The 21,133-nt window shown below is 32.6% G+C and overlaps 2 protein-coding genes across 4 annotated transcripts; one reads left to right on the top strand and one right to left on the bottom strand.

The window, feature by feature from the left end:
- Nucleotides 1-1,386: 1,386 nt before the first annotated feature.
- Nucleotides 1,387-7,645, top strand: LOC108461699 (kinesin-like protein KIN-7B). 2 transcript variants are annotated; one of them, XM_017761615.2, is made up of 15 exons: nucleotides 1,387-1,798; nucleotides 2,042-2,290; nucleotides 2,925-3,014; nucleotides 3,105-3,205; nucleotides 3,287-3,400; nucleotides 3,481-3,562; nucleotides 3,675-3,742; nucleotides 4,130-4,189; nucleotides 4,273-4,397; nucleotides 4,499-4,697; nucleotides 5,279-5,416; nucleotides 5,556-5,645; nucleotides 5,775-6,680; nucleotides 6,760-7,067; nucleotides 7,259-7,645. In XM_017761615.2, the coding sequence occupies exons 2-15, from the start codon at nucleotides 2,059-2,061 to the stop codon at nucleotides 7,584-7,586; spliced, it is 2,841 nt and encodes a 946-aa protein (XP_017617104.1). In that variant the 5' UTR covers nucleotides 1,387-1,798; nucleotides 2,042-2,058; the 3' UTR covers nucleotides 7,587-7,645. The 2 variants fall into 2 exon arrangements, with proteins under 2 accessions (XP_017617104.1, XP_017617103.1); XM_017761614.2 differs by having other exon boundaries at nucleotides 4,496-4,697.
- A 1,271-nt stretch (nucleotides 7,646-8,916) lies between these two features.
- Nucleotides 8,917-17,007, bottom strand: LOC108464627 (phosphoinositide phosphatase SAC3-like). 2 transcript variants are annotated; one of them, XM_053023946.1, is made up of 17 exons: nucleotides 16,471-17,007; nucleotides 16,077-16,394; nucleotides 15,681-15,885; nucleotides 15,424-15,586; nucleotides 15,020-15,242; nucleotides 14,829-14,905; nucleotides 14,481-14,668; nucleotides 14,288-14,385; nucleotides 13,868-14,001; nucleotides 13,585-13,713; nucleotides 12,856-13,219; nucleotides 12,182-12,303; nucleotides 11,831-11,902; nucleotides 10,793-10,984; nucleotides 10,303-10,476; nucleotides 9,649-9,760; nucleotides 8,917-9,521 (listed from the first exon to the last, which is right to left on the bottom strand). In XM_053023946.1, exons 2-17 carry the CDS (start codon nucleotides 16,188-16,190, stop codon nucleotides 9,402-9,404), a joined length of 2,487 nt encoding a protein of 828 aa, XP_052879906.1. In that variant the 5' UTR covers nucleotides 16,191-16,394; nucleotides 16,471-17,007; the 3' UTR covers nucleotides 8,917-9,401. The 2 variants fall into 2 exon arrangements, with proteins under 2 accessions (XP_052879906.1, XP_017620486.1); XM_017764997.2 differs by having other exon boundaries at nucleotides 16,077-16,374.
- Nucleotides 17,008-21,133: the final 4,126 nt, after the last annotated feature.

Raw genomic sequence — 21,133 nt, 5'->3', positions numbered from 1 at the left:
TACAAAAATGTTTTCTTTCTCGTTCACACAAAAGCTTTTGCTTTTATTTACTTTGGAATTGCATCACTTAATTCTTTATAAATATCGTTGAGAGATTTTGATTTTTCGAGAAAGAAGTTTCTAAATAAATTTGATATTAAAGGTAGAATATTTATATTCGATTTTATCTTTGAGTTCTATTAACAACTTGAGATAATAAAAAGTTTATAAAGCGAAAAGTATTTTTACCAGTTCTCGGTAAAATTATTCGTGAATCTATTTAAGTTTTAGATAAAATTAAAAGACAAAACACAGTAAATAAAATAGAATATTGATATCTCGAGTCTCATACTAAAATTGAAAACTCATATATCAAAATATATCACCACAACTAATATATCAAATACTAATTCATATTGTTGTCAACTATATATATTTTAAAGTATTATCAACAATATATTAATTAATCTTAAAAAGACTTGTGTAGATATATAATAAATTATATAAAATAAATTCAAATGCAAATGCAAAATACTTTAATTATCGATCTTATTTGATCCACTATTATTAAAATTCAAAAATTATCATATATATTTAAATAATATTAAAAATTAAAATAAAATTAATAGTTGACAATATAATTAGACCTAATCATGGATTAAGTAAGTTTTTTTTTTGCTTGAAATTGGCTCAGAACAAATTTGAAAAGAAAAAAAAAACCTGTTGATGTTTTGTCATTGTTTTGGTGTCATTTCATTATTATATAGCTAATATTTTCAGGGGCGAAGCCAGAACAATTATTTAGGGGGGCCAAATGAAATTTTAATTTTTTTATAGTTTATATCTTTTTAATTTTTAAAGGATTAAATCGAATTTTTATAATTTTAGAGGGCCAAAGTGTAATTTTACCTTTACTAATTTAAATTTTTTTTAAAAAAATTAAAGGCCTAAATAGTAATTTTACATTTTAGGGGGTCCGGGACCCTTACTAGCCCCCTAGATTCGCCTCTAACTATTTTGTTTGGATATTGTATAACTTTTGTTTTATAGTTAATTTTGCCACTACTTTAGAGTTATTTGTTTGTTAAGTTGTAACTAATTTAATGTTATTTTTAATTTGTTGAGAAATATTTATTTTAATATTTTTAGTGTATTATATTTTTAAATTTATTTTATATAAATATAAAAATATAAAAATAATATGGACTAATTGAACCGAACTAAATTCAAATTTTAACATTTTTATCAAGATCAAATTTAAATAAAATTTTAGACCTAATTTTTGAATTAAACCAGACTCAAACCTAAAAAATAACTTAAAATTTTATTAAAACTTTGCTCCACCATATCACTCTAAATATAATAACTCAATATAAAAGTGAACAAGGGATCCAAATTATTGAGACTCGAGGCCGGAAATAAAATTAACAATTGGAGCCAATTTGAGCCTTAACATTTTTATCAATCGGTCAATCTGAAGTGGGCTCCACATCGGTCCCAAATGGTTAGGGAAAACGGACCCCACCAAATTCAAATTTATACCGGCTACTGGCTCCCTTCAGGTGCGCCGCGCACAGAACGGAAAAAATATTAAAGTAAAAAACAAAATAAATAAAGTATCCGTTACATTGCCTCGTTCTTCATCTTCTTTCTTTTACAGAACAAATCCAAAAAAGAAAAGAAAAACTATCATTACTTACAAACGCTAAATGAGAGCATTTGAGTTTGAATTCCACTAAACATCGCGTGTGTGTTTATCTGCATTTGTTGAAATCTTGATTTCCAAGAACTGGAATTTACGAAGAATTTGGATTTGACTGTAAGTGTTTCTATTTTTATTTGGTTGGATCGTTGTGAAAAAGTTAGATTTAAAGTGCAAAATAGCAAAAAATGGAAAGCAAATTAAAAATATTACCTTTTATAGATGTTTGATCTCACTGATATTTAATGTTTGATCTATTTTTCTTGATGGATTTTGGATTAGAATCTTGAAGTTCTTTAAGCTGATTCCGATTAGTTTTTTTTTTTTAAAGCGTATATTCTTTTTATGTGTATTTTACAGTGAGATTAGATTGGAAGATGGTTGGGACACCAGCCACGCCGTTGTGTAAGGTCCAAAGGACTCCGGCGATGACTCCCGGAGGAGGACCTAAGGTTCGGGAGGAGAGGATTCTGGTGACGGTTCGGATGCGACCGTTGAATCAGAGAGAACAAGCAATGTATGATCTTATTGCTTGGGATTGTGTGGATGACCATACCATCGTTTTCAAGAATCCTAATCATGAACGCCCCGCTAATCAGTACAGCTTTGGTATCTTATCTCTCATATTATTGTAAATTTGCTCTGCATTTTAAATGATGTTCTGGTTTTTCGATATTTTTATTATCTGAGCGCGAAACTCACATCATCAACCTGAACCCAAACTTGATGAACTCGATTTGATTTGACTTGACCCTCAAACCCAAACGCGCTCAAACGGTTCGAATCCAAAAAATGGAAACTGATATTAATCCAAAACGGTCTGAATCCAAAAAAAACCTGAAACTGATTCTAATCTGAAATGGTCTGAAACCAAAAAAACCGGAACTGAAATGTTCCAAAGAATCTTAAAATCTAAACTAACCCGATTGAGATTGATTCAACCAAAAATTAACTCAACCCGCCCAATTGACAGGTCTACTAAATGAATGAGGAATTAAGAAATGGCGGGTGGGTGGATTTGGGGATTGATATATGTTGCTTCACTTTTCATTTTTCTACCGGTGTTCTCTCTATAGTCTCAAAACTTAGAAATATTTGAATATAGCCATGTTAGACATATATTGGTATATGCTAGAAATACCCAAGTTTGAGTAACATAGGTTTGATTGGTTGCTGAGAAAGTGAGAATTAAGTTCTTTCATTATTGTTTCTTTTCTAACTTTGGCTAAAATAAATGTGGCAGATAGAGTATTTGATCCATCGAGCTCTACTCGAAAGGTTTACGAAGATGGGGCTAAGGATGTTGCCTTATCTGCTCTTACAGGAATTAATGGTTAGATTTAAATTTGCTTCTCTTTTCGTAGTCATTAGAACCAAGCGGCCTTGAAAAAAATTGTGTTTAATACTTTTTTTCATTGTACAGCTACAATCTTTGCATATGGGCAGACAAGTAGTGGGAAGACATTCACAATGAGAGGAATTACTGAAAATGCTGTGAAGGATATCTATGAACACATAAAAAATGTAAGTTACAATTTGATAATTAAATAACAGTGTTCGGTTTTTTGCTCTTTATCATAACTTTTAAGAATGTCAATCATACAGACTCAGGAGAGAGACTTTGTTTTGAAACTTTCTGCAATGGAGATTTACAATGAGACAGTTGTAGACCTTTTGAATCGTGATTCTGGTAGCTTAAGACTTTTGGATGATCCTGAGGTACATAAAAGTAGCTTTATTAAAGTGAATCCTTTCTTTTAGTTTTTCCTGCTTGAAACTTTATTTTTTGCAAAATGCAGAAAGGTACCATTGTGGAAAAACTTGTTGAAGAAGTGGTCAAGGACAGCCAGCATTTGAAGCACTTAATTGGCATTTGTGAAGGTAATTTTATAATTATTAGATGTAATTATTCATTTATTTATTTATCTATCTTGTTAGTTAAAATGACATACACTTGTGCGTAATCATGAACATTTTATACTTGATTCTGCAGCACAACGGCAGGTGGGAGAAACAGCTTTGAACGATAAAAGCTCAAGGTCTCATCAGATTATCAGGCTGGTAAGACAGAACTATTTCTTTTTCCTCCTCCATTTTAAACTTTTATTAGGGTTCTTTAACTTATTTAGGAATAAAAGATTTATTTGATATTATAAAAACTAAAAAAATAGTTTGGTTCGGATAATTACCTTCTTTTTAACTTATGAACTAAAAACCAAACCAGAAATCGATCTTCTGTTTTCTCGGCTTTTTTTTATGTTCAGTCCTACTAGAAGTTGGTTATATGGATACAAAGTTTATATTTTAGATTTGTCTTTTAATCAACCAAAGAGCCTCTATCTCTCTCTCACCTACAAGCTTGCACATTTTGCTCATGCTTTGTGCATGAAAATCATATTCCATGAGTGAAGTGAAATCTTACTGTGTTTGGATCATTACTCTTTGCAGACAATTGAAAGTAGTCTTCGGGAAAATGCAGAATGTGTGAAGTCTTTCTTAGCAAGTTTGGTATGTTTAATAATTCTTTGTTGTGCTGTTTTTTACATTCTTGGTAAAAAAATATTAGTTTGACCAAAAGACAAATATTGCAGAATCTTGTAGACCTCGCAGGGAGTGAACGTGTCTCTCAGACAAATGCTGATGGTGTAAGATTAAAGGAAGGTAGTCATATTAATCGCAGCTTGTTGACACTCACAACAGTGATTAGAAAGCTAAGGTAGGCTAAATCCATCTGATCCGTGAAAGACACTTCACACGAAACGTATGTTTTTTTAGGAAACTGGGGGTCACAGGTTTACTTGGTTTGTTTTGTAGCAGTGGTGGAAAAAAAAGTGGTCACATACCATATAGAGATTCAAAACTTACACGAATACTGCAGAACTCACTTGGGGGGAACGCTCGAACAGCTATCATATGTACAATAAGTCCAGCTTTAAGTCATGTCGAGCAAACTAGGAATACTCTCACTTTCGCAACTAGTGCAAAGGAAGTAATCAACAATGCTCATGTAAACATGGTAAGATCATAGATATAACTAGCAAAAATTAGTATGTTCCAATTTCTGTATGTTATATTATTGGATTGCTTACACTAGAGTAGAGAACGGTAGAGTATAAGAAAGCATATGTACAGGTAGATCTACTCCATGCCGTAGATGACACTTAGCTCTGTTTTGTTCTAGGGGGATTATTTGGTTAAGGAACTCTGATCTAGATTTTCTGCTTTTGATGAAACTATTCTATCGAGTTACATGTCTAAAGCATGCTTATATTATAAACAAACAATATTAGGTATACTTGTCAGCTTGGTGTGCCAAATAGCTTCACAAATTTGATGTATCATCTATGTTGTTCTGACTTCCTGTTTAAGTATCCATGCCTGACAAGTGTATGTGATATTAACCTCCAAGGATTAGATAATTTTAAAAACTGGAGATATCTGCATAGCACACGTACCCATATCGCAAACAACTAGGTTCAAGTAACAGAGTATCACTTTGTATGATGCATTCTGCATGGCACATTGTGCTCTTCATTCTGATAACTTAAATTGTTTCTGACAAACTTCTTTATTATTCTTTCTGAGCTCTCTTTGCAGATTATTTCAGACAAAAGATTAGTAAAGCATTTGCAGAAAGAAGTGGCAAGGCTTGAAGCTAAACTACGAAGTCCGGAGCCTACTTCTGCCTCATGCTTACAATCTTTATTGATGGAAAAGGAATTGAAAATCCAAGAGGTATAGATTACATTACTCCGATTCTTCCTTATGTTCTACGAAGAAAGCAGGAAAAAAAAAAGAACACTTCTTTATGAGAGTTGTTAGTACAAGGATTATTGTGGTCTTTGTAATTTAACTGTTAAAAGATAACTTACAGATGGAGAGGGAAATGGAAGAGTTAAAGCGCCAGAGAGACATTGCACATTCCCAGCTAGAACAAGAAAGAAAAGCACGCAAGGTACAAAAGGTAAATATTAGCCAACTATCGTGTCATATGTTATTAGGATTTTTCATTTTTTTTTAAGTATACCTGTGTCTGACACTAATGTTCAGTTCCATCATTTTGCAATTCTCAATCTTGTTATGTTGTTTCCAGGGATTGAATCAACGTGGACCTTCTAGCAAAGGAGTTAGATGTCTCTCTTTTGATAGTGAACCAGTTCCAGGCTCTCCGGATGCTCGGCCTAGGAAAACAGTTGGAAGATATTCGACACTAAGGAAGTCAGCTACATCAACAGATCCATCCATGCTTGTGCATGAAATTCGGAAGCTCGAGCAGCGACAGAGACAGCTTGGTGAGGAAGCAAATCGGGCACTTGAAGTACTACATAAAGAAGTTTCTTCCCATAGATTAGGGAATAAAGAAACTGCTGAAGCAATAGCAAAGATGCTGTTCGAAATCAAGGATATGCAGGCAATTAGCTCTATTCCTGAAGATGTTATGATAGGGAATGGGGCTAACTTGAAAGAAGAGATTACTCGGTTAAACTCTCAAGGGTGCACTATTGAATCATTAGAGAAGAAGCTTGAGAATGTTCAGAAATCTATAGACATTCTGGTTTCATCTATTTCGAATGGTGAAGAGACGCCTGAGTTTAAGACCCAGTTGAAGAAAAAGAAAATTCTTCCTTTCATGTTGAAGAACAGCACGAACATGCAAAATATAATAAGGGCTCCATGCTCGCCATTATCTTCATCTCATAAGATAATGGAACAAGATATTGAGAACAAGGCCCCTGAGGATAATGAAAATGTCTCCTCTCGCAGCCATAAATCGCCGGGCTTGTTTAAAACTCCTCCTTCAAAGGCTGATGCTAGACAGGTCTCATCTAGAGAGGGAACTCCAGCTACGAAGCAAACCAATTCAGTTGATGTTAAGAAAATGCAGAGGATGTTCAAGAATGCAGCTGAGGAGAACATACGCAGCATCAGATCTTACGTCACTGAGTTGAAAGAACGAGTTGCAAAGCTACAATATCAGAAGCAGCTTCTGGTTTGCCAGGTGAGAACTCTTAACACTTAAACATCTTGTTATTGATATTTTGTTCGAAAAAAATGTCTCTAACTCCACCATTGCTTAGGTGTTGGAGCTGGAAGAAGCAAAGGAGTCTGGAACAGATGATGCAGAAAGTGATCTTCAATCCCCGATGCCATGGCACATGGTGTTCGAGGATCAAAGGAAGCAGATTGTCATGTTATGGCACTTGTGCCATGTTTCAATCATACATCGTACACAGTTTTATTTGCTGTTCAGGGGAGACCCAGCTGATCAGATATATATGGAAGTTGAGCTTAGAAGGTTGACATGGTTGGAGCAGCAGTTTGCAGAGCTTGGCAATGCTAGCCCAGCTCTTTTAGGCGATGAACCGGCAGGTTTAGTTGCATCAAGGTTAGTTAAGTCGTTTCTACTACCTGTAGATTCAGACTTGTGTCCATGATTGTTCCTTGTATGAAAACTCTTAACCATGTTTGAGCCTCATGTCGAACGCATATGTAGACATGCATAAAGAAATATAACCCTTTAAGCACACTCCAAATACAGCCATACTCATGTTGTTGTATGGTGTTGAATACTTGCAGCATCAAAGCACTGAAGCAAGAAAGAGAGTATCTAGCAAAGAGGGTGAGCTCAAAACTGACAGTAGAAGAAAGGGAATTGCTGTATTTGAAATGGGATGTTCCAGCAGTAGGCAAACAAAGGAGACTGCAATTGGTTAACAAATTATGGACTGACCCACTGAACATGCAACATGTGCAAGAGAGTGCCGAGTTGGTGGCCAAGCTGGTTGGGTTTTGTGAGTCAGGTGAACATCTTAGCAAAGAGATGTTTGAACTAAACTTTGTTAACCCTTCTGATAAAAAGTCATGGATGGGCTGGAATTTGATTTCCAATCTCTTGCATTTGTAAAAAAAAACAATAAAATAACATGTTTTATAGCTATTGATTCTTTGTTATATTTGATTAAATAGGGTTTATTTTGTCATTTAACCCCTGTTACCATGTCAATTTTTTTACCTTCAAAATGTTATGCAAAAAAATAACGGATGATCTTTGAAAATGTTGAAAAGATCATATGAGAGGTTAAACGATCAGACAATTCTCGGGATTCAATCCGGTTTTTTATCGATTCAATTGGTTTTTTGATCAGTTCAAATATTTCCCAATGACTGAATTAAATAAGTCATATTGATTTTTTTATTGTTCCATGCTACTGTTTAATTGAGTTATAGTTTTGAAACCAACAGAGACTCCATCAAGCCAAGCAACTTGAAGTCAGAACTAGCATTAGGTACAATTATTTAAGGGGTTGATGCTTTGGAATAAGTTGTTATTCAATTGCTCTCCTGTTGCAGCATGTAATGGCCAATTCCATGGTCAATCAACCAAGTTCCTACTATCTCAACAATCAAGAACCTTCATATCAGAACCAACTACCGATCAAATTTAATTTCAAATTTAATTTGGTAGGAGATCGGTTAATAAGTTTTTAAAATTTAGATTATCGGTTCATTCGGTTCAAAATTAAATAATTAACCGAAACAAATAATATATATTATATATTTTTATATTAATAATGTATTTTTGAACTATTATTTTTATATTAATCAAAAATGAATAATATATATTATATAAAATATTTTTTGAATGATTGAAATAAAGAAAATAAACATTATCAATGTATTTTAACCAAAAGACAAAAATATATAATTTTTAAATAATTCAATGATTATTTTGTATTTTTTTATTGAATGACCTGTTAATTTTAATAATAAACTTTTAAAATTTAAAATTATGTAATTGTGCCGTTATATCTTCTTTGTAAGTATCTTCTTTGTACTTACATGAAGGTGTAATTACATTTTACATCAAACTTACTTTCAATAACCATGATAATGACATCTTTAACTACGATTAATAACACTAACACGATGCATTTAATATAAATACTTTTCATTATATTAACAAAGTTGTTATTAAAAGATATATATTCTCAAGAGGCTGAAAATTAAAGTTCTAAAATGAATCCATCCTATAATTAGACAAAGAAATATTTGACATGACATTATTTCATAATAAAAAAGAAAAAAAGTAAATTAAGCCGATCGAGTTTTAATTTGATTTATATCAACATTGTTATCAATGCAAGAAGACATGTTATCCTTAAAAATTAGTGAGGAACTATAGGTAATTCTAAGTATTATATAAAAAGAACAGAAACAACATGAATGTTTCAAAATTTATATAATGTTCCGATATCAAAATTTATATAAATATAAAATATCTTAAACATGATTATGATATAACAAAATACACACACGACACGATTACACCAATTGCCAGGTCTACCTATAATTGTTCCTTCTTCCGAATACCTTTTTGAACTGCAAATGTTAGTTTTCATGGGGGTATAGCCGAAAAAGGAAACAAAGAATCAATGATCTGAAATCCTAGAATTGGAGCTCCTTGAAAAGCGAAGGGGAAAAAATATATATTTACAAAACTGAAGAACCCTAAGAAGGAATTAGAAGAATGGATGAGCTTCTGAAAGCATTTCTTTTTTAACTGTTGACTATTTACCCTTTTCTTTTTGTAGGAATTAATGTTTGTAGACATACATGAGCGGCCAAAATGAGTGCTTGAGGAGGATATCTTACATACCGAGTACTCGAATAGCTGGTTCTGCTTCTCCCTCAACTTTTGGTACCGAAAACGAGCAAAACTTTAATGGCAAAGCATCTGTCCGCCATTTACCCACTGCACAAAACTATCGGAGAATTGCTCAGGAATATTGGAATTTGGCATATCAGCAAAGGATAGCTCGGTTGCTTTCTGCTGTGTTTCCTACATAATATAAAAAAACGGTTAGCCATTATCTGGTGTATGAACAACAAATTCATAGCTGCCTTTCCTGGTACCCTAAGTTGTAGTAATATGTCAAAAACTTTCTACCACTATTACGAGTACAAACCTTCATACTCGATCCATTTTCACAGGTGGATGGGGTGGTTTCGCCTAATATTCCATTGACAACATTTTCAGATGAACGGCCATCAACTAGAGAGCTTGTGAGCACTAGTGACCTGCAAAATATCCATGTCAATGTGGAAAATTTATACTGTTTGTAGTCTTTGTTGCTCCGACTCTTCATTTTTCTTTTAAGCACCTGTGGCTGATGCATATCCAGAAATGGGCATATGATTATGATCCTCTAAATAACAGTAAAACTAATAAAATTTTGAATAAATTCTTGTCGGGCACGTATTCATATCTAGCATACACACCTGAGAGAGTAACATAGTTTATAGCGATTAAAAATTGAGAAACCTGGCTTATTAGTCTAAAAAATGCAGAATATCTACCCTTAACATCCATGTACAACATTGAGCAAGCCGGGTATTAACAATGCCCTTTTTGTGCGTGTGCATCCTTGTTGTACATTATGGTACTAAACTCTACCTTGATTCATGAATAGAAAATACGTGGCAGGATTGAGGACAAGTTTACAACAGAAAATACCATAGAGCTAAAGGTTTATGCATTTTCTATGCGAACATCTCATGCTACTGTAGCTTCAAAGATCAAGCTTTAGAGCATACATGGATTATAGAAAATGAAAAAGTACCTCTCAAATGGTTCGCCGTCACATGAATTTCCGGCAGATGAAAGCCAGTCTATGTCAACAAAGTTAGAACAGCTGAATCCATCCCCATGTTCGGAGCAAACATTGTCAGATCCAAGGGAGCGATCTATTTGCACCTGTCCGAACAGTTGCCTTTGGGGCATTGAGGGCGTATACCTGAACCAGATCAATCAAAAATTTAATGGAACAATCATAAATACAAAATGCTACATGAGAATCATTGATACAGTAAACCATAAAACAGATGGTTCCAATCTGAATCGTGCAGCAAGTTTTAAACAATACTTAAATTTATGAAAGCATTGATATAAACAGTAGCACGGCCAAACATGCAGATTAAAGGATCCATACAAAAAAAACCGCAGAATCCATCTCATCTCCCATGGAGAATAGATAGCTGTGGCCATCAATTAGAAACAAATGACACTTCCAAGTAGAGGACATGCAACAATGAGAATGGAAAGCAAGGAACCTTGAATATGATATCTTTCTTCCACAAGTTGAAATCTCAGGTGATGACTCTGAATGGCCATTACTTGCTCCTTGTGATCGATTAGGCAAAGTTGAGTTGGTAAGTTTCTCTTGCTTGTCATTCCTGGCTGACATAGGCGACTCACTTTGACGAAGAATGTTTCCATCAGAAAGAGATCTTGGGAAAAATGACCTGACAATAAGGATTAGCAAGTGAAGAGATAAAAGCAGTGAGATCCTCTTCCCAGGCGTCAAACGAGTAGGCAAATAACCAGATGACAAAATAGGAAATCAAAAACCAAAATGAAGAAAAAAATCAAATGCAAATAACATGTTGATAAACCAGCATCATATATCACCTATTATTTCATTACGTCATATCAAGCATGTAAAACCGTGAACAAGGATTGTAGACTTTTTTTCTCATGGTGACTGAAGCAACAGAATGCATGCAGTGAAAGGAGCACCATCAACCCATCATAGCGCAACCAAGAATACATTCATTGTGGAAAATTAAAACTTCAACGAGAAATAATAATAGGCAGGTAAAACCAATCAAACATAACAGCAAATCTGTCCGATCACTTCCAACAAGACTCTGTATAAAGACTTTAACGAAGAAAAGCTTCTCCAGGAAAAAATATATTTAAAACTTCAATGGGGTAAAACCATCCATCACTAACAAACAAAACCAGGGAATTTAATCCATCCCCATTCCCTAAGGCAACAAGATTTATGACAAAATATCTATACCAGATGGTAGCACAGTGATACAACTGTTTGGACTTGCATTCTCACAAGCCCTAATGGGCTGCTCGTACCAGCTTACTGTCAAAACTCAAATCAAGCCCCCATAACCAGAATTTTCGAAACAACAAAAAAGTTGAGCATTCAAAAATAGAAACAGTAAGATGCATAATCCCAGGAACAATGAATGATGTCTGTGGTCACACTTCATGCCTCAATGAATACATTTCAAGATTTTTTAAAAATAAAGCCACCTTCCATCTTCATCCACAATTGTATCCCAATTTCTTACCCGTAATGCTGATTTGAATCCAATTCCCAAAGAGCAGGTTTTCCAGGCTGGGGTTGGAAATTCCCGAGGAATCTGCAAGAGGAATTATACAAATTTTGCTTAAGATCTTATTAATAGCACATACTTTAGAAAAGAATTAGGAAAAAAGTTACAACTGAAATGTCAAATTGACTAAACTCCAAACCAAATAATGTAAGTCTTTTATTCCATTGCGGTAGGATGTATTAACCCAAAACAGGCAAATTTCATGCAGACTTCCAGTTTGTAGAACATGATACTCAAATATCATTCAGTGCTAAGGCAGCCATCGATTTTCACCTAAGAAGTAATACAACAAAGATTGTAACTTACAAATTAATTGCATCTTGTTTCTGTGCATCCATATATGCATTGCTATAATATCGTTGAAGAGTTCTAAAGAACTCCTGGGACTGGGTTGCTGCTCTCCACTGACCCCGTCTCTCAGAGAATACCTGCATAGAAAAAGAAAAGAAAACTAAGGATTGTATTAGAACTAAATTCTGATACCAGAATGAGTGTCTTAACAACCAATGCAATTACTATTTCTTCCCATCATCCATTGACCATCACTTCTCAAGTGCAGATATAACAACCACATAAAATTCTCAATGGTTTTTGATTTTTACTTTTTATTATTTCAAAATAAGTGAAGTTAGACCATGCCTACAATAATTTCTCGCTGTCAAATCAGACAGAGAAAATCATGGAGCATAGAATGCATGCGAGGCGCTTTGAACTCTAGCAAAAGAGCCAATGTTATTTTCTACCAAAATTTGTCAATAATGTGATTCCTGAATAAATTCACCATTAATTGTAAAGCAGCTTACATCAATGACATTAAATTCCAAATGCACCATGAATATTTGGCAATGCCAGATTCAACCAAGAAAAGAAAAAGAAAGAAAGAAAAATGCAAACCAAAGATACAGCAACTAAAGAAGCCTCTCCTATTCCAACTTTGGAGAATGTATGTGGTTGCAAATAGCACCAGAAGTTGGAATTACCTTATTGTGAGCTGCAGAACCACTGTATTGGTGTGCAAGTGTGTCACCCATTCTCTCATAAAAAACCATTAATTCATCTGCCAAAGGATCGTCAAGGTCTATCTTCGGGGTATCTTTAACCCCTAAAGTATTAAGCTGATATCCAAGAGCAGCCAATCCATATGCATATTGCGCAACATTAGTCCGATCCAGACAATCTATGCAGTTGGTCCTAAGCACACCTCTTTGGAAAGTGGGAGGCTTGACAGAATGATTTCCATTAGCAGTATTATTATCACCAAAATGATTCCCCTCCAATCTGTCAGCACCCTCGTTAACATTGTCACAGTATTTTGGGGGTGACATGTCACCATCATCAATATTCCTGCTCATATTATGAGAATCAAAATCCATATTCAAAACATAGCAAAAAAGAAAAACACAAATAAATAAATAAATAATTCTCACCATTACTGTAAGATAAAAAAGCCATAAGTAATTCATAAAACCAAGTATTTACCTAATACAAGAATCTAAGACCTGACAATTTGAAATACTAACTCGTGACGGGGTTTAAAAAATATAACTACTTAACTGAGAGAGAGATTGTATTTGCTATCTGGACTACATGCTCTTTTCAGTCAAGTTCTTTTCCCACATCAAAAGAATCATAACTAGAAAGCTAATTACAACCATATTTCCAAACATTTCTTATACAAAAATGGAAGTTAGTAAAAATGAAAAGCTTACTCAGAGGAAGGCCAAGCCGTACACTCGTCAGGTCTCAAGGTCGACGTCACCCGGCAATAAAAGAAACCTGTTAGTGTTAATGCATATGCAGCCACCTTACCCAAAAGTAGCAAAACATTTGTCGCTTGGCTGGAAGGAACAAAAATATAAGTTTTTCAGCTGGTTAGGAAAACTCAAAATAAAAATGAATAATACCAAAGAGCAAACAGAAATGGAAGAATAAGAAAAGTAAGTAAAAATACATGCAAGTTCCCGTGGAGAATAAAAGGATTAGGACATATACCTCCGAAAATGTTTGTGTAGATCCCAATGAAGGAACCTCAAACAAGTCTCTTCTGACATATCTTTATTGATAAAATCAATCACATGCGCAAATTCTTGACGAAGTATTGACTCTCGAGGCTTCTTTTCTTGTGTCTGCTCATCGCACAAAAGCAATTACATAGAATCTTACTATCAAATCAATCATAACTCATATCATATCTACATCAATAAACTCCCAAGCCCAAGTGGCCTTCTTTGTCCTTGTAGAAATGGTACTATTTGAAGATTTTCTGCCACATGCAATATCTTTATGAAATTTAGCAATTTTGTGAAAGAATGAAATAATTTTAAAGGGATGGAATAGACTGATTTATAAAGGAACTAAGGCATGCTGTCGAAAGACCTTAAGACGATACAAGGTTATATTATGAAAACTAACCTTAATCAAATTCAAAATAATTATAGGATTGCCGTATCTCTCAACAAGATTTTCAAAATGAAGTCTAGTTGCTTCATAATTTTGGTCCTTCTTTGACACTGGAAAAAGAGAAAAGGATCAGTGTTTTTTTCCTAGCAAAGGAAGCATGCCTGCAGTAATACTTGAAGTACTCTCATAGATTACAAGCACATACATATAATATCTGGTTTAATATTCAATCGTGAAGTTTCTTGTGACCAAAAGAGTGGGATTGAGCCTCTATTCTGGACAATTGAAGTTATTTGTGTGGGAAGCCCATCAGAGACATCCTCAAAGACAATCTGCTCTGTCTCAACATCATTAGCTACTCTGCCTTTTTCATTTACTCCTCGTTTCAAATACCTAAATGCAATTCAGTTGCGCATGAAGACAATAAATTCAAACTCTTAACCTCCCAAAACTATATTACAGAATAAGGGTAACTAAGTTTATTTCATCTTCATAGCACTGCACTAGCAAAACTAAGCTCTTTTTTTTCCCTCTAATGGCAGATAACTCTTACCTGGTACCTGCATAGTGTCGGGATCGCCTTGCAATGAGTATAAGTTTCAAATCCCGTCCAGATACAGAAAGTGTTGTCTACATTCACATAGTTCAATGTCAAACATTGAAGCAACCATCCATTTAAGGAGCACAACAGAAACAGAAATAAAAATTTGCAAATTATAATGTCAAATCAGCAGCATCCTTAACCTGCTTAAAGAAGCCATACACCAATGCAACTGTCCATAAAGTATTCTTGAGGTGCTTGCGGATCCCTTGAGTCAAGAACTCATTCCAAACAAACATGGTCTCATAAATAACTTGGTCTGGGTCACTATTGCACAAGTTCTTTTGAAGACTACGCATAACATGGTATGAATAGCTAAAGAAGAAGTCCTTTGTAAGATCCACTGAGCACAGGAGCTTCTTGTATCTAAATAATGAAAAAAACAATTAATACAAATTAAAACATATACATGCATGAAATGCATAGAAGAAAAACACTTAGCTTAAACAATGAACATAAAGAAAGACAAGAAAAGAACATCATCAACATAATTTTCATGACTTCCAAGCAGCAGACAAAGCATAATGCTCATAGAATAGAAGCAGACCTGATCTCATTCTTGTCATTTATACTCAAGTTAACAGTCGAATTTGGGAGGGGAATCATCTCACTCTTCAAAACCGCATATACATTGTGACCACAAATCACACCAATCCGTCTTCGTTTCGTAATAAGCAGCATGTAGTAAGGTCCCAAAAATTTAATAAATCCTAAAACACAAAAGAAAAATAAATAATTAGATAAGCATTTACATAACATGAATTAGTCCTCTAAAAATTAATGACAAAATTACACCACCCATACCAACAATTCCATAACAAGTAGTAACAAATTTCAATCCCCCAGTGGATATATTTCCTTCATGTACTCGCCTCAGCAACTCAGAACATTCACTCTCAGTATAAATGGTAGAATCTTCACGAATGTTCAGCTCGGAAGGATCAAGCCGGTCAATTTTTAATACTCTCCAATAAGTTCTACTCTTATTCCTTCCAATCATATAAAAATTCTGATGAAAGAAAAATCACAATGCAATTTATTCAGAACAAAGTTCAGCCATTAATTTGATAATTCAACATTAAAACAACGCTATTTTCAGTAAAATTACATAAAAAATTTAAGTTACTAAGAACAAAATTCAATGAGATCACAATGAGATCAAAGCAAATAATAAAAATAATAAAAAGGATAAAAAATTACCGATAAAGTTTCATAGAGTCTGAATTTCTGCATATAGGTAGACGTTTGAAATTGGAAGGAGCTCTCCTTGTTGTTAATATTATCACTATTATTTTCTGCTGCAATTGGTTCCATGATAAGCTTCTTCGGTGTCCGTTTTCAATCTCTTGCTTCAGATCTCCCCGAGCCCCAGGCTCAGGGAATTTATCAGATTAGCATGCACTAACGACGGAAATTCTATTATTCTTCGTTTCCGTTGAAAGAAATTTCCATAACTTGTTCCAAAAATTACCTTGCTCTTGGCAAACAACAATCGTACCTGCAAATAATGGAGCTGGGCTGCTTCAAATACAACATTTTTCTTCTTTGACCGAAATGGAAATTCAGGAAAAAAAAAATAAAACTGATGTTTGACCTTTCCTTATTCCAGCCCCGATTATCTTTCCATTCACAACCAAACAAAACAAATGCTAAAAGCAGATTTTCCACAAGAATTTGTGATCTTCTCCAGTCACGGATGAAATTGCAGAGATCGAATAAATCAAAACAAATTTATTTATTTATTGAACATGAAAAAAAATTAAAAAACGCTTATAAACGAAAATAATGGAAACAAAAGATTACACGACGATTAAATTAAAATAAAATTTCCCAGGTTAGGAAAAATTATTTTCCTTTATTTATTTATTTGGATGAACAGGTAGCTGCAAGGCTCATTTTTTATGTTATTCGTTTTTTAGCTTCCGTATAGCTGTTTTTTTTTTCTTTTTTTTTTAAATAATATTGATGATGATGATGATGATGTCGGGTTTAAAAAATTATTTTTGAAAAGAAAAATTAAAAACTGAAATTCTCCCCCTTATTTATTCTTCCTCAGATCTGAAGAAGGACAAACGAAAACCACAACCTCGCTGACTGCTAATTATTTTTTTAATTTTATAAAATGAAATTAAAAGGTAAATAAAATATCTTTATCAAATATATATGTAATTATATTTTAAATATTCACTATTTTAAAACATAAATACAATTTATATTATACTAAGAGAATTTAACAATGTAACTTAAATTTTAAATTTTAAATTTTAAATTTTAAATATTAAATTCTTAAAATAAAAATATAAAATTAAATTTTAAATTTGTAAAAATAAATAAATTTTGACATATTTTGACTTAAATTATATTAAAATTTGAGTTTATATTGCTAATTGATTAGATACTGACTCAAATAAAAATAAAAATTTAAATTTATATAAAAAATTAGTGGAGTTAAATAAAATTTAAAAATAAAAATCACTTCTCTATTTTCCTTCATCCTCTCATATAATTTTCTCTTATTTTCTCATTTCTTTTAGTTTCTTTTCAGTGATTAGAAAAAATATTCACTTCATTAATTATTTATATTTAAGTGTATTTAAATATTTTCACAATATTTTTATTTTTATATTTTTTATATTTTATTACAACTAAGATGTGAGGTCGTGCTATTTTTGAAAAATATAAACATCTTATGTGTTGTAATTTGATATGTCAAATTAGGCTCCCATTACGTTTAAAGAGCTCATTCTCGAGCAAGTTATGTGTTTTTGTCATGTTTTTACTTAATTTTAAAATTTCGATTTAATAAGTGATTTAAGGTGTTTTACGCTACTTTTGAGATCCGAATTAGCCAAATATGTTATAAGGACCCTAACGGTTGATTAAGTGTTATAGGGAGTCAATGGTAGCCCAAGCGTGAACAAAAACATCACCTAGAAGGGGGGCATCTCGAAATCAAAGCATGGAAGTTGTGAAACCCCTAACAGTACTGAAACGAAGAGGGTTGAAGCCATCTACAATAGTATCGTGATACCCAACCTCCCAAGGACCCCCTATTTCAAAACTAACGAAGGTATAGTGATACCACTATCGTGAGGGGACAAAAAATGACTACAACAGTAGTCATTATCCAATTTTAACACACAAAAAAAAAAAAACACATGTCAAGGGACATTTTGATCAACAAAAATATGGTTTGGTGCCCGCTAAAAAAGGCCAAATTTTGGCTTCTGAGAGAAGACACACAAGACATGATACTTTAGCTTAGCTTTCTCATTCTCTTCATCTTTTAGGGTTTAGTTTTATGCTTCCTTTTGGTTTTTCGTTATATTGTGGTAGTTAGTTAACCTAATTATTATTATAGTTAGACTTTATTTACTTGCTTAGCCCCTTAAACTTCTTGTATTATCAATTCAATCCTTAGTATTAATATAGCTCAGTTTCGTTTTTGTTTCGCCATTAAAAATCTAATTTTTAAGTGCTATTTTACATTTCCTTTGCTACCATTTTTATTGCCTTCAAGCTTTTTCAATAAAAGCCCAAACCTTTATCATTTTCTTTGCATTTAATATTTATGCTCAGTTTTTATGATTGTTGGATTTTTTTTTGCTTAAATATGTTTATGTGTAGCAAAATTCAAAGTGGTTGGTTGATGGAAGTGATGGGTAATTGATTTCTAGGTTCAAGAACTACATCGTAAAAATTGGACTAAATCAAATGGACTTCAAAACTTTGGATTGACGATCCAAAGGGGAAATTAAGATAAGTGAGACTAAGAAGAGGTCTTATCGGGCATCAATTTAATAGTCCCCAGTTAGTTTAGTGGGGTCGAGAGATAGACCAGACTAATTTGTCAAAATTAGTAAAGTTGAGGCCGAGAGGTAAAATTGAACCAATTTAGGAATAATAGCGATTTAGGTCACTAATTCAAATGTTAACTAACGTTATGGAAATCAACCAACCGCTAATTGTTTGCTAGTTTCATATTTTGTTTCATTTACAATTTAGTCCTTCGTTATTGTTAAGTAATTAATTAGTGTAATTCAACTCGTGAATGGTCTGTCGTAATAGAGTTCCTAGTGAGTAGTTAGCTAGACTCCTTTAATTGCATGTTTATAGTTTAGGAATTACTTAATCACCGACTCCTTTGGGTTCGACCCCCTGGAATACTCAGGTGTTCCATTGGACACTGTAAATATTATAATTGATATTGTCATCTTACAGTTAAAATTGCACCTTTAAAATTGTTTGCTTTTACACACACATGTGATAGCGATCAACACCCAATCAATAAGACATAACTTAAATTCACTTTTTTTAATATAAATTCACTTTTTATATATATATTTTTTCGTCTGCATAATGGATGTTGTTACTATTATATTAGTGTTACTTAAACATATTGTTTCTTTCACTAATTTAGTGTATTGAGTTAAATATACTAGAGCTTCCTAAAATATTATTTTCATTCTAAATTGGTTCTCAAGCTTCAAACGTTCTAATTACATATTAAATTATTAATGTTATATCAATTAGGTTATTCTATTATTAAAATATTAATTTAACTGTTAAATGACATTATGTGACATAATTTAAAGTAAAAAAATAAATAAAAAGTAAAGCATTGTTGCACTACTTTTAATAGTTACACTGCAAATAAAGTAAAACTGAAAAATAGATAGTAAACAATAAAGCTTTTATAAAAGTTTCAAAAACTCAAAACTAATATCTTTACAATATTCATTTTTATTTAAATTTTTCATTTTAAGCTATGACACATAAGATTTTACATCTCATTTATTGATTAAGTTAACAATTTAAGCAATGAAATGACCTTATTAATATAACTTCGATAATTTAAGAATGTAATTAGAATATTTCACATCTGGGGACCAATTTAGAATGAAGATTATAGTTTGAGAATATATGATGAAATTAACTCTAATGTATGTGTTGTTTTTATCAAATTTATCGTATATGTTTGCATCTTATTTTGTCCAGGGTTAATGTATTTTTTTGTGCCTAAATTTGACAACTAGTCCATTTTTGTCTATTTGAGTACATGAACTTTGTAGCTTTGCCCATTTTGGTACTTGAACTTAGATTTTGTAGATGTGATGACATAACACTTTGAGATTGTGTAGTGCCATCACCTAAAACTTAAAAAAATATCTATGTTTTTAAAAAATTTAAATTATATATATTTTTAAAAAAGGTGGTAATATAACACAATAGTGTCATGTCATCGGACTTTTATGAAGTACAAATTTTAGGTATCAAAATGGACATAATTTTTAAGTTCAGATACTAAAGTGAACAAAAAAACGTATAAATAAAAATAGATCTAATTGACATGGATCAAAAATCATGTTAACCCTTTTGTATAATATCCAAAGTTAACTTCTTTTTTTTCCCTAGACTTTATTAGGATGTTAGTCTCCTAATTTATTGGCTACTTTGGTGGGGATTAGCATTGTAATTGATTTGTATATCAAAAAGTCCAATAATACTTATTCAAGACTTGTATAGGGTATATGAATTGAGGGTTTTAGCGCGTAGTTCATTTGGAGCTCGTTTTAGTAAATGCATTCTGTAAGTAAAACATTGAGTCATTTGATTTTATAAACTAAGTTTTCAGAGAGAGAATTTAGTGGAGAGAATTCTAGATTTTAAGTTCAAGTTTGAGCTTACTACACCGGTGAGTGATAGAACTTAAATCATTCTTTCTACGAGGTTGAAGATAGTGAACTAGCTTTCTTGGCCCATAAATAAGGACAAATCTAGAAAAAAATTTAGGAGGGTCAAAATTGAGTTATAAATTTTTAAGAGGTCAAAATATAACTTTTATCATATATTCATTTATGATTTCATCATTTTTTTTAAAAAAGACAACATAATTTTTCCCAGTTAGAGGTCAAAGTGTAAATTTACCATGTATAAATTTATAATTTAATAATTTATAGGGAGCAAAATTATAATTATCCATTTATGGGGATCAAGGCACGCTCTTGCCCTTTTACATTCGTCCTCACCGACAAACATTGATAATTACTGAATTGAGTAACCAATTGTCTTGTATTGTTGTTCTTCAATTGTTATATGCATCAATTATAATTGTTCATATAAATCAAATCCTGACTAAAATATTTAATTTTTAATGATATTGGCATGACAATTCACATATGCTTCGTGCAAATATGATATTATCCGTCTTATATGCTACGCTAACAAATAATTTAAAATTTATAAAATATTTAAAA

Source organism: Gossypium arboreum, chromosome 13, assembly GCF_025698485.1.
Source record: "Gossypium arboreum isolate Shixiya-1 chromosome 13, ASM2569848v2, whole genome shotgun sequence".
Classification (NCBI taxonomy): Eukaryota; Viridiplantae; Streptophyta; class Magnoliopsida; order Malvales; family Malvaceae; genus Gossypium; species Gossypium arboreum.
Note: the sequence above shows the minus strand (reverse complement) of the source record. Positions and strands in the feature narration are given on the sequence as shown.